Below are 27,737 nucleotides of genomic sequence, written 5' to 3'. Positions count from 1 at the left end.
TGGGCACCCTGTGCCAGGGCCTCAGCACCCTCACAGGGAAGAACTTCTGCCTAAGAGCTCATCTCAGCCTCCCCTCTGTCAGGTTAAAGCCATTCCCCCTTGTCCTGTCCCTACAGGCCCTTGTCAAATGTCCTTGTTCATTGACTGCCCAGTATGGGCTTGCAGTGAGCAGCCTGTTCTGGGCCACTTGCCTGGATGAGGCTGTGGCAGCTGCTGGGCAGGTCAGTGGCCGCGAGTGCCCCGCGGGTACCTGAGGCCGTTCACATCTCAACTCCGGACGCAAACAGTGTGTCAGGGCGGGGACCGGACAGCGGGGCCCGGAGGAAGTGTCCTCGCTCAGAGCAGGGAGCACGGAGCGTCTGCTAGGGAGAGGAGGGTGGCTGGCACCTTGTCTCGCTCGGGGCTCAAGTGTGCCCCTCAGAGCTGCAAGATCTCACCCTTCCCTCTCTGTCAGTCCTTGCTGGCTGACTGGTTCACAAGACATGCTGCTGCAAGTCTTCTGTACAAAATGAGCTCACCCTGTTTTGTTCTGCAGCTTGTCCTGGGGTGGGCCCCTGCGAGTCAACAGGGTGCCAGGGGACGGTGGGTGAGTGAGGAGTGCATGTAAACCTGGTTTCTAATGTCTCCCATGTAGCAGCTGAGAGGCTAGGTGCATGGAAGGCTCCAGCGTGGTGGGTTCTTCCCCATCCTGAATGTGCCAAACCAAAGAGAGCCCAAAAATCCAGCCCAGAGGCAGAGAGCTCCCAAGTCCTGTGGTCCTGGGGCTCTCCACAGATGTTGGATATGTACACTCACCCAGCAGTCGCAGTGGGACGAGACCCCTTCCCAGGAGCATGCCTCAGTTTCCTCACAGTGGAAAGGAAATCAGTGGAAGGGGAAGCAGTGGACAACAGAGGTACCACCCAAACAGGGCTTTGCTGGGAAAAACAGTATCTTCCCTGTGAGGGTGCTGAGGCCCTGGCACAGGGTGCCCAGAGAAGCTGTGGCTGCCCCATCCCTGGCAGTGCTCAAGGCCAGGTTGGACGGGGCTTGGAGCAACCTGGTCTAGTGGAAGGTGTCCCTGCCTGTGGCAGGGCTTGGAACTGGATGAGCTTTAAGGTCCCTTCCAACCCAAACCAGACTGTGGTTCTATGAAGTTACTGCAGGAATGCAAAATACAGAATATTTCTGTGTAAAGAGCAAATGATGAACTGGCTGGAGGCAGAGCATGAGGCTGCTACCTTGATTTCATCGCCTTGATCTCCATCCCCCTGCAGCTTTCTCTGCTTGCTTTGATGCGTGCATGTCCTGAGTTAAAACAGTCTTGGCACCAAGTCCTGCAGCCCAAGTGCCTGCTGTGGGAGGAAGGCAGTGTGTGACTTGAAGAGTGTTAAGGAAACTATAGGAACATTAGGAAATGTGTGATGAGTTTTGATAACTGGAGGAAGCAGGTCATGTCCTGCTTTGAATGAGCACTGCTTGGAGGTATGAAAGCAGGCTTTGCCACGGTCAAGAAGCAGTTGATCTCGTCGGCACTCTCTGCTCTGGCTGAAGCTCTGGGCTGGCAGGATGAGGCTGGGGACCTTCAGGATCTTTCTAGTGCTGGTCCACGTGGCAGCAGCCTGTGAGTTCGGGCCCTTCCCTTACAGTGTCACAGGGATCGTCTGCAGGATGACCAAGCCCGCCGCGTTGCTGCGTAAGTATCTGCTGTACGGGCTGCGCTTCCCCACTCCCAACTGCAAGTTAGTGATAGAGCAGTCAAGGAAGTGCATTTCTTGCTTACCTGGCTCTTGTGGAAACCGTTTATCCCATAAGATGTATTAATACCTGCCTGGGAGCACTGGTTAAAGCATGGGCACCTGAACTCAATAGCACTTCTCAAAGAAGCTAGAAAATAATCCCCAAGCCCTCTCCACAGCCCAAACCTTTAGTAATGTTAGTCACGGGGAGCTGGTGTGATGGAAGAGCTAGAGCAAATGTGTGTTTGATTTCTCACTTTGCGTGGGGCGGGAGCACAGAAGGGGAGAAACAAGGGTTCTCTGCTACTGGGGTTTCTGTGCAAGGCTCTGGGTGCTCTGCAGGTGGAAGAAGAATAATTAGAGCTTGTGCAAAGGGTGGGAGCAGCTCTGTCCTATCCTCTCCAACAGTGGGACATACAGGGAAGGATGCTCGGCCAAACTCAGAGAGGATACTTCTGCAAGGAAAAAGTCCAGTACAGGCTTGCGCCTGATGCTGAGGCTGGAATCAGATGGATAACATTTGAAAAATGGGTACAGAAACTTGAATCTCAGTTTTGCTTTGGAGACCCATCAGCTGGCTGCAATACAAGTAAGCAGCAACAGGGCAAAGCACCAGGGTGAAAAAGTCAACAGTTTGCTCAGTGTACGGATAAGGGACCTTCAACCTTTCCAAAGTCTGCCCTAAGGTGCAAGTGAGGTGTGTGAAAGCTGGACTTGATTCCCTGGAAACAGCCTGACTGGTCACTGTCCAGCCCACATGTGGCTGTTGCCAGCTGCCACCAGCTCTTAAAGTCAGGTTTGGAGTTGGTTTTGTGTTTAGTATGCTCTGAAACTACTTCTTGTGCTTCCTTAATCTAATGGGAATGCCTTGATTGAAACTGTCCTGTAGAGCTTTAACCCAGGGTGCTGACTCAGCTTTGCAGCAGGGACAGGTTGCAGTTTGATATCTTTGCCCTTTTCTTCCAACAGTGAACCAGGAAACAGCACAGGTCATTCAAGCAGCATTCAGAAATGCCAAGTTCCCAAATATCACTGGGGAAAGGTCCATGCGGCTCCTCGGCAAGGTGGCTTATGGGCTGACCAAGTGAGTGTCTCTGCATCACCATGCCAGCTGAGGTGCGGGCTGACAGAGGGGACTGGGAACTGGCCTCGGGGGGATCTTTGATCCACCAATTCTGGTGAAAGCAAAGGTCTGAACTGGGACAGATCCACTTTCTGATCTGCGCCTTGCAGACAATTTGGACGTTGAGGTTTAGGCTGCTGATCTGGGCTAACAAATGCAATGGTGCAAACACAGGATGGATTTCCTGCTGCGTCTGCGGTGAACAGAAAGCACTGCAATGAAACATGCTGAGAGCTGGGCTTGTTCAGCCTGGACAGCACCTGCTCCAGGGTGACCTTAGAGCAGCTCCAGTGCCTAAAGGGGCTATAAGAAACCTGGAGAGGGGCTTTGGACAAGGGCCTGTAGGGACAGGACAAGGGGAATGGCTTTAACCTGACAGAGGGGAGACTGAGATGAGCTCTTAGGCAGAAGTTCTTCCCTGTGAGGGTGCTGAGGCCCTGGCACAGGGTGCCCAGAGGAGCTGTGGCTGCCCCATCCCTGGCAGTGTTCAAGGCCAGGTTGGACGGGGCTTGGAGCAACCTGGTCTAGTGGAAGGTGTCTCTGCCCGTGGCAGGGGGCTGGAACTGGATGAGCTTTAAGGTCCCTTCCAACACAAACCAGGACAGGATTCTATGAAAACGGCTGTTTCTGCAGTGCAGTGCTCTGTGTTTCCTGTTTAAAGCATTCCCCTTGACTCTGCATTGAGGCTGAGCAAAATCACTGTTGTCCTTGTGCGTGGCGCTACCCCTGTGATTTGCAAAAGCTCCCAAGGGTCGGCAGAGGCCCCTTAGGGACCCCAAGTCTTCGTTAGCAAACCTGTCTCTCCTGGTCACAGAAAGCAGCCTTGGGGTTGGTGACAAACCAGGTTTTTGTTGTTTCCAGCATACAGGTAAATGACTTGTCCATCGAGCAGAGTGAGGTGGAGCTCAAGGAGAACGATGCCATTCACATTGCTATTAAAAATGTGACAGCCTTCTTCAAAGGGACCCTGAACTACGGCTATGCTGGGGCCTGGTTGTAAGTACCAGAGGGCTGGTTGCTGCTGAACACCACACACCCTCTCATGCTGCTGCCCATAGGCATGTGTCATTGTTGAGGGGCTGCGCTCTGGCTCTCTTGGATAGCAGCACTGCTTACTGCCTACATGAGAAAAGGTTTTATATACTAGGAGTGTTGCTCAGCCCTATCACAACTCTTCTCATCCTGCTTTCTGCCTTTCTGTCTTCACCATCATCCCCTGCGTGAGGAGACAAATGGCCAAAGCATGCAGGTTCTTCCTTCCCCTTTGCTGCTCTATATACTTTGAGTGGTGGAAAAAAGGTGTTTAATGCTCCTGGTTCAAGTGCTGCTAAGGCAGTGGTTTGCAATGATTTAAAACCAGAGTATCTGAATGTGCTGCTGCATATTAGGGTTTTACACTAATGTGACTGATGTGAAAAGTGTTACAAAACCCACCCTGTGGCTGTTGGGGGATCAGGGGGAAGATGCATCCCATTTAGCATTCAGGTTGCTAAATGTTCTCTCTTCTGCCATTACAGTTTGCAGCTTTTTCATTCAGTTGATTTTGAAATCGAGTCTTCCATTGACCTCCAGATAAACATTAAGCTGAGTAAGTAACAGCTGGGGATTGCAGGCTGCAAGGGTCTTGGTATGTGTGCTTCCTCCAGAGTCATAGGAAGGACTGGACATCTGGCTCCGCTCACCTCTGTGGGGACGGGGTAGCAGCTGGCACCTCAAGTGGGTCTCTATCACCCTGTGTACACAGGACAGGAGACCACATGGCCCTCAAAGAACTTGTAGTTTTAATGGGTCAAGCAGAAGAAGCTGGTATAGAAAATTTCTGCAAAGCCTATTTCTTGAGAAAGTCAGTAGACCTAGACTAGAAAAGGACAGAGGCAAACCTCCATAAAGGATGAGAGGAATGTGTGTTATCACATGGGCCTCAAAATACGTTTTCCTGCCTCAAAATACATTTTCCTGGTAAGGTCCAGGGGGAGAGCAGTGTGAAGGTCTTGATGACAGTATACTGCAATTTTCTAACGTTCTGCACTACAATGTAATTCCCTCCATGCTCTGGTCTGTGGGTTGTATGTACTGCCCAAGTTCTCTTGGGTGATGTTAGCAAACAACAAAGGAGCTGGTATCTAAATGAAGTGTAAAGAAGGGTGCTTGGTAAACTAGCTCAGCTGGAGCTGCGAGCAGAAACCCTCCATCCAGGTCCAAGGTAGCCTCATTAGGCCCAGCTTTGCAGGGTCCTGGATCTTTTGGAAACACGGCCTGGGAGGTGTGGGGGACATTGTCTGCCCCTCTGCAGTGATGCCCAGCTTCAGGTCTGCAGGGTCTGCAAAGTGCACTCATCCTCCTCACCTTGATAGCAAATTAGCTATTTTTTCTTTTCTTTCGTCCCGTGCAGTGTGCCAGAAGGACCAAGTGGCTGCCGATGCCTCGGACTGCTACCTGACTTTCCACAAACTCACGCTTCACCTGCAGGGAGACAAGGAGTGAGTCTGTCCCCCTTCAAAATCAGGCTTCACTTGCCCGGCTGCTGGTCCCCATGTACTTCAGCCCAAGTGACACCCACCCTGGGGACTGCTGAGTGATCCCTGACCATGCTCATGTTCTGTGCAGACCGGGCTGGCTGAAGCAGCTCTTCACGGATTTCATCTCCTTCACTTTGAAGTTTGTTCTCAAGAGTGAGGTAAGATCAGACACTGCCTGTGGATGGAGGAAAGGTCAGTTCGCTACACACTCCTCTGCTCACGTATGCACACAACATAATAGCAATAGCATTTTAGTGCTTGCAAAAAATAAGACAAATAAATAGAATCCACAAAACCTGCCCCCACCGCAGCTTGGATGGGGTCAGAGGTTGTACTGATGCTGGAATCTTGGATGGTGCTGGACTGAAGAATAGCCGTCAGGTCTCACCATGAGGCTCAGCTCTGCTTCACAACCCGAAGTCCTAACGCCTTGTTTTCCTCTTGTAGGTGTGCAACGAAATCAATTTTCTTGCCCAGGTGCTGGCAAATTTTGTACATGATTTAGCAGGTACATATCCTTGGGTTTTCTGCTTTCTTTTCTATGTGCAACTTTTAATGCTTGAGCCCAAGCAGGGCAATAGCTACATCCATCAAAAAAATCCTTTGAAACTGTATATGGGATCCCAAGCCCTCAGGCAAAGGCAAAATAAACCTTAGCAAAGTTCTAGTTTGAATTTTTCTGTATCAGGTTGATTTTAAGGGTGATTGCCTGGTTGAAAGACATGAAATACCTCAATTCATGAATGAGGTATTTCTCCTTTATCATGCAATGACCAGAGGTGCGGAACAACTGCAAAAGGACTGATGTTAGCTAGCACAGGAATATGCATTTGAGTATTGAGGCTGAGATATTACAGCACCTGTATATGCCTGCTGATGATTTTCCCATAGTTCCCAGTCCCAGATATCAGGGAAAAGGACATGGAATACGAAAAAAAAAAAAAAATGTAAAACTGAGAGTAGTTCCCACCATTTCCAAGGGAGTCATTGGGCAGTAGCAAGACCCAGCACTAGCACCCAAAGGAATGGGGTCCCTGAGTCCCATCATAAAATCCTAGAATGGTTTGGGTTGGAAAAGACCTCAAAGCTCACCCAGTTCCAACCCCTGCCATGGGCAGGGACACCTTCCATTAGAGCAGGTTGCTCCAAGCCCCATCCAACCTGGCCTTAAACACTGCCAGGGACGGGGCATTCATAACTTCCTAGGGCACCTTGTTCCAATGTCTGACCACTCCCATAGTAAAAAAATTCTTCAGTATACATAAATCTCCCCTGTTTAAGTTTAAACCCATTGCCCCTTGTCCTGTCACTACAGTCCCTGATGAAGAGACATCTCTGTGTCCTTTTGTAACTCCCAGTCACCTTCTGCAGCAAGTCCTAAAAGTGATGGCCACATGCTGTGCCCACAGTCACATTCTGGTGTGAGGTTTTGGTGTTTTCTTCCTGCAGAAAATTTTGTCCGGGATGAAGGTATCAGCATCGATATCTCCCTTGCATCAGTTCCTTTAATAAAAGCAAATTACCTAGAATCCCACCACAAGGTAAAGTAACCCATGCTGCTCAGAGACTAAAGGTTTTCTGTGGATGATGTTTGCAGGACGGCTGTGAGCAGCTGGTCCCTTGCTGTCATGCAGAGCATGGGCTACATCTGCATTTGCAGTGTGGCCTGATACCAGTCTTTTACCTGGGCACACAGCTCATGCTCTGCTCCAAGTCCAGCCTTCACCTTGCAATGGAAATGCAGGTATTGACACCTTGCCCTGTCTGCGAGCTGCTTGAGGTGACCAACATGCTTGCTTCCCTTTAAAGGGCCTCGTCCTGTACAAGAACTACTCTGATGTCTTCACTGACTCCATTTTCTCCCCATCGCTGCTGACTGAGTCCCGGATGCTTTATTTCTGGCTGTCTGAACACATCCTCAACTCTCTGGCTTCGGCAGCTTTCTTAGACAAGCGCCTGGAATTGACCATCAGAGGAGAGGAGTTGCAGGTGATTTCAGGGGTGGTTCCCTCCTTACATCGCATTGTGGCGAGACAGTAAAAAAGTCCCTAAATACTGGAGGGTTTTTTTGGTGAGGGTTAGGCTCGTAGAAGACAGACATCTATAGTCAGTCACTACATGTGATCCTGGTCGGAAATTTGTGCCTTCTTAGCAAGAATGTGCTACCAGGCAGTGTTATACCTTAGAGCAGTAACACCAGCTGGTAGAAAACATGCCTTCTGAACTGCAAAGTGATGTGGCTCTCTGTGGGAGTACTGAGATAGCTCAGGGGGAACTTAGCCATGCCTCTGACCTGGCCACAAGCCACTCTGGCCATCCAGCCTGCATCAGGGCTGACCATAACCTCTGTCGTGCTTTTCTACAACCTGTTTCTGGTTTGTTTCTGAAGGCGCTGTTTGAAATGGAAGATACGGAAGCACAGAGGAATGCGGTGCAGATGGTAATTTTGGTTTTATTCAAAGTGGTTTATGTCAAACAAAGAACTTTTCAAATAGATTCTGTTGCACTGTAACAACACTGTCCTTCCCTTGACAACTTGAATCTTGGGTGGGCCTGATGGGGAAAACCAGGGACTGATGGAGAAACTGTGCCTTGCAAGGATTTCTTCACCCTCCAAGCTGGCACAGGTTCCCTCCAACTCAGCTGAATTACTGGCCTTGTGTGAGCTGGAGGAAAAACTGGGGGCTACAAAAGGGATGCACTTCTGAGGCAAATTGGCATGAAACCGGGAAAAAGCCTGACTCTTCTGTTGCTCCTCACTTGACCAGATTTTTCAAGGCACCTCCTATAATGACTCTGTGGCCAGGGTGTGGAGTCTTGCCCATCCCCAAATCTCTGTTCAGCCTGAAGGGACAGTCGTGAAGTCCTTGGTAGCAGTGGAGGTCAGCACCCTTCCTGTGGGAGAAGAGTCCCTAATGGTTCTGTACATGGAGAAGGTCAGTTCTTGCTTCTCCTGACTGTGAAGACCTTGGGAGGGGTGGGTGGCTAAACCATGGGAGGTGGAGAAAGCATATCAGTTCCTTTTAACACTCCCATCTCTTCCCTCAACAACTAAAGCTGGGATGATGAGAGCAATCATGCTGGCTCAGTGCCTCCCCTATTAGGCTAGCCCATCACTGGTGTGCAAAGTGGTAAAAGCAGCAGAAAGCTCTGACGAGCCCCCATTAGCCTGTACCAGACACAGTGAAACTCTTTAGCTGAGGTATTTTAGGAGAGAATGAAGGCACCATGGGAATGTATTTATTTTGAAACTTCAAACTTCCTCATTCCCAAATTCTAGCTCTGGCCCCTGCTTAGAAGATGGTTGTCTCCAACATCAAGGTACAGCTCTGGAGAATGCGAAGCTCAAAATATAACCTTTTCCACTATATATGCCTGTATGAAAGTTCCTGCTTACACTGTGTTTTACCCCAAACTCCTTTATACTGAATCTAAGGAGGCAGAAAAAAGAAATGCCAACAGCCTTGCTGTCATGGGTAACATCACAAGAAAGTGGTATGTCTGTCCAGCCTTGTAATTATGGGCTGGTACAGACACTAAACAGTGCATAAAAGCAAATCCTGCCTGAGGGTAGACTGGCCTCTTCAATTTAAAGGGTTAAACTTCAATTGAGTACAGTTCCCTCCTGCCTTCTGCAAGCATCTCACACTAGCAGAGTATTCCAGGGAAACATGCATGGCTGGTCTTTCTGCTTCAGGTGATCTCTTGAAACTAATTTCTGGTAGGAAACTACTGGACTAGAGGTAGTGCCCAAAGCTGTGGCTCTCAGGATGTGATCTGCTCCTGGCCTGCCAGCCTCCTAGATCACAAAATGCTCCTTTTAAATGAATGTTTGCATACAGGCAGAAGCAAGAAAATGATCCTAAATGGCCAGAATTCAGAGATTGCTTTCTTTTTAAGTTTGGTTATAAATGCAAACACTATAGGAAGACTACTTGTAGTATCTGTGGCTATTCTCTCCACATTCTATCTGATGACCTTCGTGTTGAACTGGATGGTCATTGGGAAACATTACCCTATATAACCCATTTCCTTCCTGCATAAGCAGGATTTGATTCACAAAATGGCAAAAGCATCAGTCCTGTGAATAACCCAGTGTAGAACACCACAGGATGAGGCTGTGGGCATCAGGGAGGAGTTCACTGTATGCAAATACAGAAGTAAAATGATGACCTTCTCTAGTAATATCTGGAGGTAAAGCCAGAAGGATGTTGAACTCTGGGTCATAGAAAGTAAACCAAAATGACCAAATGTAACTTGCTGCTGTAAGGCAAGATAAGCTAGGTCTCAACCCTACTGCTCATCTTTGTGCAGGAAATCACGGTCACCATCCAAGCCGCCTATGCAGAAAAGAAACTCATTTTGAATCCTCTGGACTCCAGGTCGGTAGTGTGGTCTCTGGGGGGTTTCTCTGCCTCTTTTAGCCTGTATCTGAGAGCAGCATGACAAGAGGATCTCTGCAGCCCATAGTGATTTCTCCCCCTCCTTTTCATCCTTCCCTTCAGGATAGAGTTTAAAGTCTTTAACTGCACAGCTGATCCAAGTGAGGTAAGTCCTAAGAAAGTATTCTCCAGGCCACCTGTGGCAAAATGATGTATTTCAAACCTGTTTGTATGAATTTTCTGGCTTTTAGAATGACCCATCCATAAGAAACTTCCTGCAGACAATGATCTCGGTTGTTGGTATCCCAGAAGTGATTTCAAGTGAGTTTTCCTTTGGGGAAGTGCCAGCCTACTCCATTAAAGTGTCTAACATCAGATCTCCTAAACCTAAGCATTAAAAAATACATCAATAACCCTGACAGCTTTGGGGGACCACATTACTCAAGTAAATTTCTGCTGGATTCACTTGGGGAATGGGGAACCTTTTATGAATGGCTGGGACAAAGGAAAAGTGAGTCTTCTGTCATGCTGAAGGATGTGGGGAATTGAGGCACAATTAGCTTTTGGCAAGAGGCAGAAAAGGTAGCAGTACATGATGAGCAGCAAGCCAGGATGGCTGTACCTGTAACTGCATTGGTTTACTGATTCCATAGGGATCGAACCAGCTTTGACTTCACTGATGAACAGCAAAGGGCTTAATCTATTTGAGATCAGAAATCCTGAGATCATCACAAGAAAGGTAAGCAGAGTTTAGAAATACCTGGATCTCAAAGCCCTTCTTGTGAGTGTGACACAAACTAATATAATACTTTTCTCTTTTATCCTCCCTTTTTAGGGATACATAATTGTACAACTTGACTTTAGCTTCCCGAACCATTTGCTTCTTGATTTTCTTCAGAATAGATTATAAAGATGATCTCTTCTTAAAGGAGCGCAGGAACTTGTGTACAAAATGAAAGACCGTGTGTGAACCAGTTAAAAGATGAGCTGATTTAAATGAGTTTCAGTTTAATTTTCTTTCATTTTCCTAATAAATGCTCCAGTTTTTGTGCAATTGTACTTCCATGGAGCCTTTTCTCTGAAACAATCTTGAATTCTGCACTTCTATGCACATTACTTTTCCAGAATCTTTAAGGACTTGTGTGCTTAGGAGTAAGGCTTGGGCTTGGGCTCTGGATTAGCACTCAGGGGAGGCAGAAGAAATGGGCTTTGCATCTGATGCTTCTGGCATCTTCATTGTTACATTTTGGAAATGTAGCATCTTTTGTGTTGACCCTGGGTTTCATTTCTACCATGAGCCAAGAGGCTCCTGATTTTGACAACTCCAGTGACATTACCAGACTCCAAGTAAACTCAGAACCAATTATACTAAAAGACCTGGGTGTGGCTGAAAAAATGTAAATGGATGTGAACTGACAGATCTCGCATGCTGGGTGCCTTATTTACACAGTCTGTACTCTTCGTAGAGCTCCAGGTAAACTGCGATGCCCATGTTGTTGAGACGATGGGAACAAACTTGAGAAAAACAAATAAAATTGTAAGGAAGACAAAAAGATCAGAAGAGAAAGAGCAGGAGTCCAGTTAGACAGCAGGTCCCTCTTTCTTCCTACAATTTATTTGAAGTGTCTGTTATTTTCGTGTACCAATTCATGCTTCCTTGTTTTATATTTGTCTCTTCACTTAGAAGAGACCTTAGCACACCTAAGGCTGTAGTGGTGATCACATTAACAAAGGCAGAGGATGATGTTATCCTTCCACACAAACCTGTATTAAAGCTGGGGCTCCTGGAAAGAGCCCTATGAGGCTGGCAACAGGACAACCTTGGTTTATTAAGCTCCCTGGGCATGGTGGTTGCTCCCTCTGCACTGCCATGGGTGTCCTCCCTGGAGAAGGAGCCTCTGACCTCCCCAGCGCTTCCTGCTCCCCACAACGGCTGGGTTCAAGACCTGTTCAATGGACTTGGTGCCAAGGCTGGTGGAGGAGCAGACTGTGGCACACAGAGTGGGCTGAGGTTACAGGTTGCTCCATGGCAGCCAAGGAAGGTTTATCCTGCTGAGCCTCAACCAGCCGTGTCCATGACACTGCAGCTTTCACAGTGACACCATAGCAGGGCTAGCGCTACCCTTGAAGAAGCCCTGGTGTAGTGGGCACCTTCTCACCTCCCTTCCTACCCTGTCCCTATGCTGTCTCTGCTGGCTTTTTCAGTACCAGCTAAGGGTTTGCCTGTGTTCCTTCTTGCTCTAAAGCCACTGATGCTGAGGTGACGTGTCCCCTCTCGCATTGGCAATGCCTGCTGAATTGTATGGGAACTGGCTTCTGTCGAGCCTGTCAAGTCCTCCTGATATTCCAGTGGAGTGACAAGCAGGGGAAAAAACCCACCTTTTTTCACCCTTAGAGGTGCCCTGCCGTGCCAGCCAAAGGAGCCTGCTGGGGCCCACTGAGGCTGCCCAAGCCGGCTGCCCTCGCATAGAGAGCAGGAGCTCTGCCGAGGGGAGAAGGAGGGAAGAGTCCAGCAGACCCCAGAGGGTACCACCGCGAAACGGCGGCGCAGGGCCAGCCCGGGCGGCCGCTGAGCCCAGCCGCGCCTCGCCTTCACCTGCCTCCCTCCCGCCGCCCCCGGACATGGCGGCGCAGCCCCACGCCGGGAGCAGAGCTGAGGAAGGCGGCGGCGGCCGAGCCCGTCGCGCAGCCGGTGCCGCTGCCCCACGTACTTTCTCGGCAAAGCCGCTCCGCCGTCGGGCGGCTTCTGTTTCGAGGCGGACCGCGCTGCCGCTGCGACCGACCGACTGCGCACCGGTGGGTGCCGCGGCGGCAGCAGGCGGGGGGCGTCCTGCGGAGAGCGCTCAGAGGACGGGGCGAGCGGGTGTGGCCGCGGTTTTTGCTTCTCCGCGCCCAGGGCTAAGGCTGGATGCGTTCATGGAGATGCCTTTTGCTCCCTGGTGCTGGGATCAAACCAGTGATTCAAAGAAATCACTGTATAGTAAAGCGCAGACCTTTGTTGGTGCCGGGATCATGTGGGGGTTCAAAGCTCCATACACGTCTCCAAAGCACAGTAAATTTCAGGGTTTTTTCTACTTTACATTCTCATCTTGATACAATTTTATCTAAAGCATCCACACAGACAATTCAGTAAGTTATAGAACTCTCATCCTCCTGCACACTTGGATTAGGGCTACAATTGATACGCGGATTGATTCCACAACTCGTTAGAGTTGTAAAGTATGTATGCTTTATTCAGTGCTGAGGTGCACGGGGATCGCTCCTCCAAAAGCATGCACACCTTTTCTTTGTCACTCAGCTCGTTTATATTACACATAATGATTACCTAAACATGAGATTGCTTCACGCCTAATACATATGCAAAACCTATTCCCATCTAGTATTATAATTAGTTTTCTGGCATTCGTCCCATTGGTGCACCTGCACAGTGCCTCCTGGTCGTGGTCGTTAGGGGGTCGTGAGGATGAAGGCCTCTAGTTCCTCTTCATCACCGCGAGTAACCTCTTGCTTTCACGCAGACTCAATAGGGTTTCGGCTCCTATCCAAACCTCAGGTTCGGTACAAGCCGGCTTTATGCATCTTAAAGCAGAAACTTGTCAAGTTTGCAAATTTTGTTACTCTGGCTATCTTTGTTCCTTTTCTTTCTATGGATACTATTTAAACAAGAATGTCTTAAATGTTAAGCTATGAATCTTACCTACTACAATTCTGCCTAGCAGCTGCAACTCCTCCAATTCTGCTTCACCATTCTAGCAACTTTGACTCCTACGGTTCTGCTTCACCAAGCACAGGGACTGCTTAAGCAAGAAGGCACAATATTAACCCTTTATTCCCAGGTATCACAGCAACAGCCTATTGCCTACCTTTTAGCTTTAGTAGTATTGATCAGCTGCTAATACCTGCGAGCTATGTGCTTAGTTCTTTGTTCAAATTGTTAACGTATCTTACCATTAGGGATGTCCCTGCTTAGAAGCAATTTACAGAAGCAGATGCAAGCCATCTACAGGCTCAGATTCTAACGCATTGTTTATCATGCCCACTCAGGGGCAGGTTCTAGCCCTCAGAGGAGTCCCGTGTTGAGTGAGAAGTCACATTTGGGTGCTAAGTCATACTCATGCTAAAAAGTAAAGTTATTTCAGCTAAGGCCTAATGGCTTGGTCTCACCAGTATCACAGCTTTTCCTAACTGAAGTGATATATGGGAATCTGTCAAGGATGATGTTGGGGACTTTTAGGCACAAAATTGCTAATTTGGCCATAAAAGGGTTGCATTGATAGCGCAGTGACAACTTCTGGTCTGGTGGAAACACCATCCACCCACCCATCCCCTCCTTCCACCCTTGGTCCCCTTCATCCACCTCTCTGGTCCCCTCCATCCACCCCTGTTCTCTTCCATCCACTCCTTGGTCTCCTTCATCCACTCCTTGGTCCCCTCCAACCATCCCAGTTCTCTCCACCCACGCCCCAGCTCTCTCAGAGCTCCCCCATCCTCTGCACCCTACTCAAAGCCCGACAAGCAGAGCAGGTGTTTCTGTCTGGAGTTGTGGGCATTGCTGGATATGTGTTTTTTGGGGGCGTTGGTTTTTCCTTTTACTCATTTTCTGACAAGTGAATTTTGAAACAGTGGTGTCTACCATCTTGCCTTGTGTGAGGGTCAGGTGCAGGCTGCATCTGAGCTTCCAGCATCGCTTCTCTGGTGTATAGAGAAATGTAAATAATATTTAATTGTCGCACTTCACAGAGTTCTATTTAGATACATGGGATTTGTTCTCAGGTCATTTATATCTACTCTCCCTTAAACCTTGTCCCTATTCCCAAAGAAAGGCATGTTGCCTTTTTCCCTTAGATATAAAGGAAATGATAAATAAACATTCTTTGTGTGCCAGAGTAAATGCAAATAAATTAAAATGTTCCCATTGCAACAGCCTTAACCACAACCAAGTCAGAATTTACTCCACAGAGAGTATTCGCACCCAAGTCCAATTTCTTTGGACAACTCCCCAAAATCTTCCTGAATTATCATCTAGCTATATATATTTTAGATAAGGATAATGCTCTTCTGCTTTTCCGGGTGGGTGTTTTTGCTCCCCTTGCTGTTGTTATCACAGAGGAGCTGCGGTTGGGGAATTCCTAGATGGTTTTTCTTTCATTTTGCTGCATACCTCAGGGAAGAGGTGGCTTAGCAAGTGAAGAGATCAAGGCAGTGGACATTGTCCCCCAGCCCCTCTGTTTCGTGACCCCACTTTGGTTTCAGTGCCACTGCTATGTTTCTGGGCTTTTAGTAAGTAGCCAGTGCTCATCAGAGACTGCAAGAAATTGCCAGAGTAGATTTGCCACAGGGAGCTTCAAATTTGGTTGGTTTTTTTTTTTTTTTGTGGCTGGAGATAGTGGGAATGCTGAGTTGGGAAGGAGAGGCAAGGAGTGGTTTTCTAATTTGTTTTAATGGTGTTTCTACATTTGAAGAGTGAGGCCAAGGGTCAAGGCTCAGAAGTTTCTTGGCTCTTGGGAAGTTTTTGTGCTCCATTTTAAGCTCAGAGGTGTTTTATTGTAGGTCACTGCCCATCATTTCTGATGGTCTTATTTAGCGGAGCAGTAGTAGCACAAGAGCTGCGAGCACTGCCTGAGCTTTCATCTAACTTCTCAGTGTAGACTTCTTGAATATGAGTCTTTCATCAGTTCATAAGAAATTAATTTATAGTCTTTGTCTGAATGGCTTCCAGTCTTCATTGGCACGATTCAATATTTACATTCAATATTAAGTAGTAGCTCTTCATCACCAGGGGAATAAAGTCGGGTGTTGCTGTCTACAGGTTTCTGGGTTTTTTCTTGGCTGGGGAATTATAAAATGAAAGTCCCTAAAGTTTGACTCATCAGGCTACTGGGAAATTATGTTTATTTTGCCAGAAGCCCTGTTATTTTGCAGTTTGTTAAAATTTGACATGTTTAAGTCTTTTTTTAAGTCTTCCATTGCTTCCTTTGTTTTTAATGCATGTGTTACTGTTAGCCTTCATTATTTGTATAACTGGTAATATAAAATGCATTTCATAATAAAAATTTTGAATGAGAACTTGGAGAGTCCTTTCCAGGACATTCAGAATTTGAATATTTGGATTTATGGGAATAGCCTGAGGAGAAAACTGATCCTGGTTAAGACCAATTTTCTTAGCATTTCACCAGGAACTTTGATGTTGTTTTTGTTAGAATAGTGAGTGATGGGCATTAGAGGCTTTTTACAAACTGAGGGGTTTGCCCACATTTTGGTGGATCCCAGAGATGCCTCATGTTTTACACAACACATCCTGAAAGCTTCATCAGGAATGGGAACCTGGGAGAAGCCTTTCTTGCAGTGATACTCTGTTATAGCAATGTATGGTAACACTACATGATAACCAACTATGACATGGTTTTGACCTGAAGGATCAGAGATCAGTAAAACAGCATCCAGTGTCACCAGCTTTGCTTTTGTGGGATGTCTGCTTGTCTTTTGGAGTGCAGGAAGAGAAAAGACTGATGAGGTCCTTTCCACCCTGTCATCTGCTGCAGCACTCAGTCAGGTCACATCCTTTTGCTGCATTTATTTGTCTTTTAGTCTCATGAACATGCCAGGCTGTTCAAAGAGGCAGCACAGAGAGGGCAGAGAGTGGTGGGTTATGGGGAAGGAGTATCCTCTTAAACATAAGTAGGACAAACATCTTGAGCAATTTGAGCAAAACCTGGAGTGGTACCTTTTGCAAGGGTTTGTAGTGACTGGATGTCTGCGTTTCAGTTGTAAAAGTTATCTTTCTCCTTCCTAGTAGCTGGTGCAGTGCTGTGTTTTTTAGTCTGAGAACAGTGTTGGTAACACACCAATGTTTTAGTTGTTGTTCAGCAGCACTTGCCCTGACCAAGGACTTCTCAGTCTCATGCTCTGCCAGTGAAGAGGGGCATGAAAAGCCAGGAGGAAGCAGAGACAGGACACCTAACCCAAACTAGCCAAAGGGGTATTCCATACCACAGCACATCATGCCCAGTATATAAACTGGGGGAGTTACCCAGAAGGGCTACATCACTTCTTGGGTCAGGCTGGGTATTGGTCAGTGGGTGGTGAGCAATTGTACTGGGCATCACTTGGGTTTCTTGGGTTTTTCCCTTTCCCCTTTTAGTTTTATATTCTCTCCCTTTGTTATTCCCCTTATAATTATTATTATTAGTAGTAATATTATTAGTATTAGTATTTTTATATTATACTTTAGTTATTGGACTGTTCTTATCTCAACCCTTGGGGTATACATTCTTTTGTTTCTCCTCCCCATGTCACCCAGAAAGGGGAGGAGGAAAGGAGGCGGGGCATGAGCAAGCAGCTACGTGGTTCTGAGTTATCATCTGGGCTTAAACCAGGACACAAGACAAGGGGGAATGGCTTTAGACTGACACAAGGGAGATTGGGATGAGCTCTTAGGCTGAAGTTCTTCCCTGTGAGGGTGCTGAGGCCCTGGCACAGGTTGCCCAGAGAAGCTGTGGCTGCCCCATGCCTGGCATTGTTCAAGGCCAGGTTGGATGGCTGGTGACACCAGGAAAGCTGTGATTCCTTTAAAGTGCTCCTGTAAAGCCTGTCTTCCCTTGCGTCTTAGGGCACATGGCTCACTCCTGTGTTTTTATCACACCAGTAGTGGATCCTCAAATGTCCAGACTGTGGTCACTGCTGGTTTGAGTGGAAGTTGCTACCTAGAGATTAAAAGCTCCAGAGCTGACTCTAGGATTAAAGGCAGAGCTCTAGATCTGTGATCTGTGTAATTGCCTATGTGCTTTCCTATCTGCATCCTGCTGTGTTACTATCCTTAGGCAACTACATGGAGTGAGACAGCCATATATTGGCATGCACCATGGGTTGGGGTGTGCTGAAGTGCTGCTGCTAGCAGTTCAGGTCTTCATCAGGGAATGGAGCAGAAGCCATCTTCGCACTTGGCAACGGACAGGGGGCTGACCATACAACAGTGCAGGTAGGAGGCTGTAATTGCACAGGTTTGCTGTGGGAAGGAAGTGAAAGTGGAGAGAGACTTTGACACCAAAGCAGAAACGAGTTGTTCATCCCCACAAAAGGAGCAGCAAGAACAGCTGTCTGAGCCCTTAGATGAGGGAAATACCTTGCTCTTAGAGTCTCTTCACATGCCTCCTGCTGCATGTGAAGCTTGTCACATGTGGTGTGTGGCCACTGTAGCGATACAGATGTCAACAGAGCTTCTCTTTGGCTGATGCCAGAGAGGCTGACTCCTGTTGCTTTCTCCTGCCCTTCACAGTACTGCTGCGTTAGGCAGTGTGCAGGTAAGGACTGTGGTCCTTGCACTGTATCATGGCTGGGCTGGGGCTGTCCACATTACACTGTGAGAGTACGGCAGCTAGGATATTCTGAGTTAGACCGGGGCTAGAAAAGCAGATCAAGTCATTAAGGGCTGTGCTGGCTGCTCCACATCTCTCACTTCTATGCCCATTGCTACCCTCTAGCCCCCACTTCAGAGTGATGATCTAGACCTGGATGTAGTCAGTGCCCACTCCCAGCTAGTGGAGTTCCTCAGCCACCCTCCCATATGGCTGCTCACGACCTCCCAGCGCTTCCTCCCAGGAGTGGCCCTGAATGGCCTGGATGAGATCACCAACCACAAAGAAAAAGTCTCAATGCTCCTTGGCCTGCTGGGGGAGGCTGGCCCTGCCACCTGGGAACAATTTGTACAATGCCTCTGCATGGAGTGCGACCTCCCGCTGGACCTGGAGACACAGCTCTTGAGTTTGGCAAGAGAAGGCAATGGCCAGCTTTCTCTAACTATCTCCAAACACAGCCAATGCCTTGGCCCCCAGAGCTAACAGACCAGGCTAGGCAGAGAGAACATCAGTGCCTCATTCACATGGTCCATGTGAACTGGCAGTCCTCTCTGTGGTGTCCAGCAGTTACAAGCCTTTTTAACCAAGCCACTTGGTTTATTCTTGCCTTTCACCATAATGTCTGGAGTAAGATCAGGACCTCCAAAAATAGCTATTGGAGCAAATAGCAATAGTTCATGTTTTCAGATGTGCTTTTTCACCGCTGCTAGGCCTGGCTGCTGTTGGTGGGCACTTTCTTCACCCTTTCTGTAGGAAATGGCCTGATTTGAGGATGGAAGATTCTGTGGACCTTGTGGGACCCTGTCTTTGATCAAGTCATTAATGCTCTCTATTGCTGTACGCTCTTCTGAACAGATACCTTGTTATTTTTGCCTTCCAGCAGCTGTGCTGCCAGCAGGACTATTTCTGAGGGTACATTTTGATGGGCTGTTGTGATAGGGTTTTTTTTTTTTTTTTGTAATGTTCTAGCACTACTTGGCACTATGCTTCTAAGCAAATGAGGGGATTGAGCAAAAGGATCAAAGCATCATTTGCTAAACCTAACACATTTCTTGGAAAACATACCTTTTAAAATTCATGTTGTTTCCTGCAAAGATTTCCAAAGCCAGGATTCCACCAGAAGCTTGCACCTCCGTGTTTCTGATGTCTCTGCTGCCCCTGGCTGAGAGGAGTAAGATTTGGCTATAAGCATCTCTGTGAAGCACAACATCATTTTCCAGTATTAGATAAATGTTGAATCCTTGTAGCTGATCATGTGTCTCAGGGAAGACGAAGGACTTGCTTGATTTCTCTGCAGAAAGATTCAAGTGGAGAGAATGGAGAGGTAGCAGTTCACACTGAGGCAGGCAAGATTGTTGTTATCCACTAGGAAAATCTATATAAACAAACTGAAGTGTTGGAATGGATTGCCTAGAGAGGTTCAGGGAGCTCCATTACTGAAGGCCTTTAAACCATCCCAGACCCCTCGGTCACTTCTGAGAGCTGTAGCATATTTGGGGTGAGATTAGAGGATGGATTAGCCTCATGAGGACCAGCCCAAGCTGACTTTCTATAGCTAGCTGCCCCTCTGCTTTTACTTCAGTGTTTGCAAAAGCAGTTCTGTAAACTCAGCCTGAATGTGCTAATAGTTTTGTCTCTGATTTCGCCTCTCCAGCTGCCCAAATGCTTTGCTGGAGGGTCTTCCTCAGCTTTAATAATGCGCCATTCAAAATCCTCATTTGACATGTTTCTGAGTTTTCAACTTTCAGGTTTTGCTTGATGTCACCATCACAGCAGCTCTATGTGTGAGAAGGATGTGAAACAGCAGCAGCTCAGTAAGTAGAAGTTCCAGCAGCAAAGCAGTGGTGTGCTTGCCTCTGAGGAAGGACCTATTTAAGCACCCAAAAACCCAGCCTCCCAGCTTGAGGGTAACTTTTGTTTAGTAGCTGCATAAAATCTTAGTGCAGCAGGTTATAAAATACACAGACAATGGAACCTGGTGAATAAAAACAAGTATCCATTTCCTTTGCAGAGGTGTATTAAATCTAGTGGAGAAGTGTGGCACAGGCTAAGAACTCTGTTAGAAGTGTGATATGTTGGTGAAGCATTCTATTGTAGGTCATCCCTGTGTTTGCTCTTTTTAAAGCCAAATCATGAGCTATACTAGCAATTGAAAACCCACTAAAGGCTCCACAGTTTCTCCAGCACATTTAAAACTTGTATGGTTTCAGCTCACTCTAAAACAGAGAACTGAATAGATGAGTGATGACAGAGTTGAGCCAGAGTAATTCCAGGAAGAACTGGGTAGCCTGAGCAGACTTGCAGGCTGTCCTGCACCAGAGTCTATGTCCTTTCCTTCATCAGCTGTCCTTCCACACTTTTCCACCTCTGCTTTTAGCCTTGCGATGCCCATGTTCCAGTGTCTGATGTGGGAACGTGGGGAGCATGGCAAAACTCCCAGCAGCTGCTGCTGGGCTGGAGCTGGATTTTGATGGACAGTTTGTGTACAGGAAAGGCCTTGAGGTGCTCCCAGGATGCCAGATCTTGTCTGCTGACATGAGTGAGGATAGGGTTTTTCAGAAGGTGCTGAGCACCCTTAATGATTGCCACTGTTCTCTTCAGCAAAGAGATGCTGGTACCATCAGGGATCTCCAGTTCTCAGAGCAAAAGCAGTGTCCCAAGGTGCTGGTAAGCTGACAAGCGTGGCACAAGATCAGTGTGGGTGAACAGGGAGCTAATGAACAGGAGGCTATATGCATAACGTACCAATAGCTTAAGGAGATAATAAGATTTAATTTTTACAAAAACTGTTTCACCTGTCCCCTTAGCTTTGTTTTCCTTTGGCCCCTATGCAAAAGCAGGAAAAAGTACAAGTTATTTTCGTGTGTTCAAAATTTGTCATCTCTACCCAGCTGTGTGCAGCAGCCTCTGACCAAGACCATGTTTTCTTTGGTAGTATTTTGGATCTGTCACTGTTCAGAACTAACTTTTTCACCCTCATACTTGTTCTGTTGTCTTCTCAGATGCACCTAAAAAGTACTGGCATCTCCTTATGGATTCTGTCTGCTAGAGATATGGAAGCTGGAGAGCAGCAGGAGCAGCAGCGCAGGAACAAATGCAGCCACTGGCTGTCAACCAAGCCTTTGTCAACCTTGTTATTCTCAAACCTCCTGCTTAAAAGAGAGAACACAGAAATCCCGAGAGGATGTGGCAGATGCTCGTAAGCCAGAAGAATATGTGGATACAGCCGTGAAAGTATCAGATCTGTTTTGTAGTGTGGTCCCATCATGCACAACAAAGGTGATCTTTTTGTTTGGTAAACCAGGTACAGGCAAGACCATGCTAATGCACAGCATTTGTCAGAAATGGGTTGAAGGTGACCTACCTCAGTTTCTTTTCACTTTCCTGTTTGAGTTTCGGCAGCTGAATTTATTATAAAGAAATTTGACTCTGAAGGAGCTTTTGTTTGACCTGTTCCTTCAGACAGAAGACAGCCCTGATGCAGTGTTCCAGTACCTGCTGGAAAATACCTGCCATACATCGATCATCTTTGATGGGCTGGATGAGTTTGCAGCTAACATGGATGTGTCAGGCTCTTCTGAGGGAAGGCCAACCCTTACTTCCTGTATGTCCATATCTGAGTTCTTTGCAGACCTCTGTCATGGGAAGCTCCTGCCTGGGTGCACAGTGTTGGTCACCAGCTGACCTATGAGACTACTTGACTTCTTAGTAACCACAGTAAATCTGCTAGCAGAAATACGGGGATTTGACTATGAGAAGATTAAGGAATATGCTAGCCACTATTTTCATCAGCATTCATTCAAAGAGCAAGCCATTGCTCACCTGAAGAACAGCATTAAACTCCTCAACATGTGCCACATCCCTCCTCTGTGTTATGTTGCGTGCAACTGTTTGGAGTATTTGCTCCTTAAGCATCAGATGAATGTGGAGCTTCCTTAGACTATGACACAGTTTTATATCAAAACGTTTCTCATCTTCATAAATAAACAGCAGGGAGAGCATGAAGGTGGTGAGGAGGCTGAGCTGCACTGCAACAAAAAGGCCATTTTGGGTCTCTGATCTCGCAATGAAAGGCCTGGAAGAAAAAAAGCTTGTATTTTATACTGGAGAAATTCCAGAGCACATGAAGGAATTTGCTTCCTTACATGGATTGCTGACCACTTTTGAGGTGAAGATGAGTGGCGCTTGCCCAGAGGTTGGCTGTGCCTTTGTGCAATTGAGTTTGCAAGATTTTTTTGCGGCATTGTGTCTCATGATAAGTAAGAGGATGGACAAGAACTACTTGAGGTAGAAGTTCTTCTTCCTCTCAGGCCTGCTGTCGAAAGAACGCAGGACATTTCTCATACTGCCAGCTGAACAAGATGAAGCTTGGATGCAGGATAAGCAGGATGTAATCCTGCAGTTTCTCAAGAAACTGGCAGCCACTAATCTGACAGGGCCTAAGGTCATTGAGCTCTGCCATTGCACTTTTGAAACACAAGACCTCAAAGTAGTCCAGCACATCTGGAGCCTGCTGAATTTCAAGTGCGAGTTCAAAAACTTTAGACTGACAGCCCTGGACATGTTGGCTTTGCTTTTTGTCATGAACTTGGGCCAGGGTTTGACTCGTTTGGATTTTACAGGATGTCTCGTGGACATTGACTGTTTGGAAATTCTGGTCAGCTGTAAAAATGTAGAGGACTTGAGGTAAACACACTGAGTGCTATGGGCTGGTGGTGGGGAGAAAGGGCAAGGGGTTGGAAAGGCGAGCCCGGATTTGTTTTAGAAGGGTGAGAAAGAAGGTGTGAGAAATGCTGATCTGAACAGTGTAACTTCAATACTGAAGCAATTTATGAAATAAAAAAATTATGAGTGAGGGAAGGATGTTAAGGATATATATAAAGATATTTTTGTGTGCTTCTTTGTTTTGATTGAAACAATTAAATAATCAGGTAATTAGTGTAGTAGAGAAGAGAGAAAATGATGGACATTTCTTGACCGTGCAGGGTGAATCCTGCAAGCAAATGAGAAAGTATGAAATCACCATAAACCAGGTGACCAAAAGATGACAATCTCAGGTGCTCTCTGTTGGTGCTTTGCTGTAATAATGCTGGAAGGCCTTTTGGAGGAGGATCTCTTTGGATCCTGTCATGGAAAAGGTCTCATTTTGTATTTCTGTGACTGGGTTCAGAGGAGTATATGTAGAGTTTGCTAATGTGTAGAACATGGGGAGCAGCCGGGGGGAGAATTACCTTCCCCTGAAGAGAATGTTTTTGTCTGCTGTGAGGAGGAGGAGCAAAAACAGACATGAAAACTGCTATACCTGGCCAGCAATACTATTGTAAAAAGGACAGCATTGATTGTTCTTTGCCTCCATTAAGAAAAACTGGAATACCATGCAGTTTGCTGTTAGAAAAGCTTTCTGATGGTACATCCTAACTGTAAATTGCTCATGCAGGCACAGGGCAGTGCATGGGGCCCACGAGCAGCTTAGCAGATGACCAAGATTGGTTGGGATGTTCCCTTCTATTAGGAGAATGAAACACAGGATCTTGGGGGACTCTTCCTTGGCTCATACACACTCTAGTCCATGCCTGCTTTTGTTTATGGCCTGCAGGATACCAGCACTCTGAGAACTGTCTCTTGCAAGGGTGGGCAAAGGGCAGTGGGACCCCAAGCATCACCTCAGGCATGTTCCTAGTGACTGTGGGCCATATACATTATGCCACCACCCCTGTGCAGCATGTTCCTGATCCCCTCTGATTTAGGGGAGGGTGATGGGGGCACTTGGGGCAACAGGGCCATAGGTGGTTTTCTGCTTTCAGGGCCCCCAAACATGCTGTTTGAGACGTGCAACCCAGGGTGCTGTGTACCAATGCATCCTATAATCAGTACATTCTGCAGCTGATTCAAAGGAGTGCTCGTGTGCCTGAAAGCTTCCCTGTTTGCTTGTTTTTTTCAACACCATCAGTTTCATCTATAAAAGAGTTACTTTCCCTGAATACCTTGTGTCTTTTATATTTTGAACAACTCTGGATTCTCTGCTGCCCAAATTTAAAATATCTGACCTGAAATCAGTGCTCTTGTAACTCAACAGCTCATCATGTGGGAGCTGGGAAACAATCTCTGTTTATAGGAGTTTGGTTTGCCCCTGTGTGATCCTTGTCTCCGGGGTCCTTACCTTTTTGGAACGTGTGGTAGGGCTGACTCTTCGTCTGTGGCAGCACTTCTGCATGGTGTCACCGTACCAAAAGGCAGAACCTGTCTCTTGAGGTATTTACAGTTGACGTGTAAGTTTAATGGCTTGGGGTTTTCTTTGCACAGATCATAGAATCATAGAAACGTTTAGGTTGGAAAAGATCTTTGAGATCAACAAGTCCAACTATTGATACTGTAATCAGGAACAGTATTAGATAAATCAGTTTGTGGACAAAACCACTTACAACATCCCATTTCCACATGGATTTTAGCTACAGTTCGAAGGAAGAGACAGAAAAGACACTGTTCCCTTGGATTTTCAACAGTAAGAGGCATGCTCTGAGTCAAAGCCACACAACCGCCTTCCTACCCAAGTTAAAAGGGAGTGCCTCTTTAAAGGTCTTCCACACACCCCCAGGTGCAAGCAGGTGAATCAAATATAACCTGCAATTACTGCTGGATCCTGTGCAGGAGTTAGTGGTTTTATAGCATGATTAGAAGTGTTTAAAAGAACCCCAGAAAGAGAAGCAAGACCTCACAGTTCATATTTAATGAGGTCCAACAAGTACTGAAACAAAATAAACATGCAATTAAAGAATATCTCCTCAGGGGTTGCTAGTATTGTGTCTTCAGGGGTGTTATAACGGGTTTCATGCCATGCTACTGTAACATGCCGTACTTAAATGGGATTTATTACAGCAAGAAGTATGTTGGGTCCAGCAGCTGAGGTTGTCTTCTTCCTCATGTTCACAGTCTGAGCAGCAACAGCCTTTCCTTGGATGCTGTTCTCACTTTGGCAAAAGAAGTCATCACTTGTCAGAATGCTACTGAGCTGCTTGTCAGGTATCAATACATACATCAATACATGCTGTAGGTTGTCTCTTTAGGTGCTGCCTTTTAAACGGACACTCCTTTACAGCTTAATTGTTGGCTAATCAAGTCAACAAAAAATAATTTTACTCCTTTTTGTTTTCTGTTTGAAACAAAATTCAAATCCATCACATTATGGACTTACTCTTTGTATTTTTTTAACAGATCGTTTTATCCTTGGTCTAGAAATTGTTTTGCAGGCTGTAATACTTCTTCTTATATAATAGAATTTAAACTTGCTTTTAAGCTCTGGATACATCAGCTTCTTTACCAGCTAGCATGAATTTGCTACAAATCAGCTAAGTTTATTGAAAAGGTGTGGATTTAAGTAGCTTTAGCTCTGTATTCCTTCAAATTACAGCTTTTGGTGTTTTCATGGTTCCAGAATGACCAAGAAAAGATAGAATTTTTAAATCCTAGCTCTTATGGTTGTCATATGTTGTAAGTTTAACAGCCCAAATGAATCCTTGCTGTGACTTCAGGGAAGCCAAATTGCATGCAGGTTTTTAATATTTTTCTTGCTGGAATGGAGTTTCTACAGATCCTCTTTTCAACAAACTGCTGGTCTTGCAAAAAAGAATTGAAAAACCCCAGCTCAGTCTTCTTACCTGTGTTACTGTGATGTGTGTACCACCGCCCCAGCATGAGGGGTGTCCTGCTGCCCTGGAGGCATGTGGCTTGCCTGTGGCAATGTGCTGGTGTGGAAGGTGCCAAGGCCCTCTTTAGCCTCCAGGCAACAGCTTCAGTCCTTATTAAGCACCTCTTTTTTCCAGGAAGGACACTGTGATTATATGCTTTTCTGGTCCATCTGTGAAAGTTCCAAGCTGAGAAACTGCACTCGGGGTTGTGCTATATACGTTAGGCTGATTCGAGCCATCAGCTTGGCATTACCATAAACCACTCCAGCCACAGAACTGGTTGTCTCTACCCTTGTATCTGACAGAGCTCAATCCACCTGAGCAAGCAGAAACATAAGCAAAATAGCTGGTCTTTACACAGACCTACCAGCCAGTTCCACAAAGGCTCACCATAGTGCCTGAGTAAGCTTGATGTGCTGATTTTCTACTGCAAAACTGCTGAAAAACAATGGAGTGTGAGGCCAAATGAAGGAAAAGACTTTCCTTCTCTGGCTGTTTCTCTGGCTGGCTCCTGTGTTCTTCCTGCCTGTTTACTTTTGAGGGGAGGGTGGATTTGACCTTAATTCAGAAACTACAAAACAATCACTTGTTCCCTGCCAGGGAGCTCACTTTACCCTGTCATGCAGTCCTTGAGGGACCTCCCAGTATTCTACAAATGTGTAAACTGGCTCAGCCTGGCCCTGTAGAAACTACTATTCATATGCCTGAACATTCTATTCAGATGCTGTGGGCAGCCTAGCACACATGGATTTGTTTATCCCTTCCTGTCATGGCACAGTCCCACACAGAGGCAGAACATCCTGCATCTTGGTAGTGCCTTTGAACTGGGGCTCAGTTATCAAGTTGATTCAAATATACAGTGAAATCCCTGTGCTCCCATCTCCTGATAGAGCTCTCTGGCTCTTGAAAATCACTTAACCTTGCACGGAATGGTTGCACAGAACACAGAATTTGTGGTTTCTGCCAGAAAATACTAACCAGCATTCAAATCCTGTTATTTATGAAGGGATATTAAAAGCCAGATATTTTGCTTGCTTGCAGATCTTTGGATTTGAGGTGGGAGGAGAATAAAGAACAAGTAATTCCAACTAGACAAGTGAAGTTATGGTAAGAGAAGGCATTGAAATCCCTGCTGGTGAATGTGATTTGCAGATGACAGCTACTACAGAAGGACAAAGGTAGCATCTGTGTTGTTCCTTAAGGACAGAATATGCTTCCACATACAAAAATATTTTAAATAAACCTGAATCAGTAAATAAAAATAACAATAGAAATTGCTATTGGGCCAGCCAGTGGCTTTATTACTTGTGTGTTGGGCTCTAGAGAGCAGCCCTAGAGAGGCAGAGTTCCCTTGGTAGTGGCCATCTTGCCATATGTTCAAAGGCATAATAGTTTTCTTTCTTGCTTGGGCTCTAGAAGAGAGTAATGGTTTTCTCAAAATAGACCTCAGGCATGTAATCTGAGCCTGACAATGTTGGGAAATGGCCCTCCCATCCCTCGTCTTTCTGTCACTACTCTGTACAACAGGAACAATTCTATCCATCCCCTTCTCATGGATGGTGGTGACAGGCAGCTCCCACAAGGTGTTGCAGTTGCACAGCAACTCTGCTGGTGCGTCCCTCTGCACTCCTTTTGCAGAGAGGCTACAGAGGGACAGAATGCCCAGGGTTGTGACAGCAGAGAGTAAAAAATTCTCTCTTGGTACTGTTTCTGTGTGCCCTCACTTGGAGAGAGACACCAGAAGTGTATGAGCCCCGCTGTCCGCTCACTGCTTGCTTATTAAACATTCCTGTTCACAGCTTGCAGGACTGCAGCCTGTCTTCCCAACATGCAAAGGAGATTGTTGTCATGCTGCGGAGCTGTCCCTGTCTCTCTGAAATGGAGTAAGTGCCTCTTTTCCTTACTGTTGAGAGGCTGCAGGCGGGTGGCAGGAAGCAAGGGATGTTACATGTAGAG

General features: G+C 46.7%; 2 protein-coding genes across 2 annotated transcripts; both read left to right on the top strand.

Annotated features, from left to right (window-relative positions):
* Positions 1 to 1,499: 1,499 nt before the first annotated feature.
* Positions 1,500 to 10,739, top strand: CETP (cholesteryl ester transfer protein). Its single transcript, XM_065661589.1, has 16 exons — positions 1,500 to 1,675; positions 2,688 to 2,802; positions 3,703 to 3,837; positions 4,359 to 4,429; positions 5,234 to 5,321; positions 5,449 to 5,518; positions 5,808 to 5,868; positions 6,810 to 6,901; positions 7,170 to 7,349; positions 7,750 to 7,800; positions 8,129 to 8,296; positions 9,675 to 9,742; positions 9,866 to 9,908; positions 9,994 to 10,063; positions 10,396 to 10,481; positions 10,578 to 10,739. Exons 1-16 carry the CDS (start codon positions 1,549 to 1,551, stop codon positions 10,650 to 10,652), a joined length of 1,500 nt encoding a protein of 499 aa, XP_065517661.1. The 5' UTR covers positions 1,500 to 1,548; the 3' UTR covers positions 10,653 to 10,739.
* A 1,625-nt stretch (positions 10,740 to 12,364) lies between these two features.
* NLRC5 (NLR family CARD domain containing 5) lies at positions 12,365 to 27,668 on the top strand. Its single transcript, XM_065663750.1, is given in 11 exon segments — positions 12,365 to 12,538; positions 18,223 to 18,517; positions 18,977 to 19,028; positions 19,870 to 19,910; positions 21,099 to 21,230; positions 21,233 to 22,151; positions 22,153 to 22,782; positions 25,027 to 25,116; positions 25,917 to 25,964; positions 26,820 to 26,888; positions 27,581 to 27,668. Coding segments are annotated over 11 exon segments (2,538 nt in total).
* Positions 27,669 to 27,737: the final 69 nt, after the last annotated feature.

Source organism: Lathamus discolor, chromosome Z, assembly GCF_037157495.1.
Source record: "Lathamus discolor isolate bLatDis1 chromosome Z, bLatDis1.hap1, whole genome shotgun sequence".
Lineage (NCBI taxonomy): Eukaryota > Metazoa > Chordata > Aves > Psittaciformes > Psittacidae > Lathamus > Lathamus discolor.
This window is presented reverse-complemented; position numbering and strand designations above follow the sequence as displayed.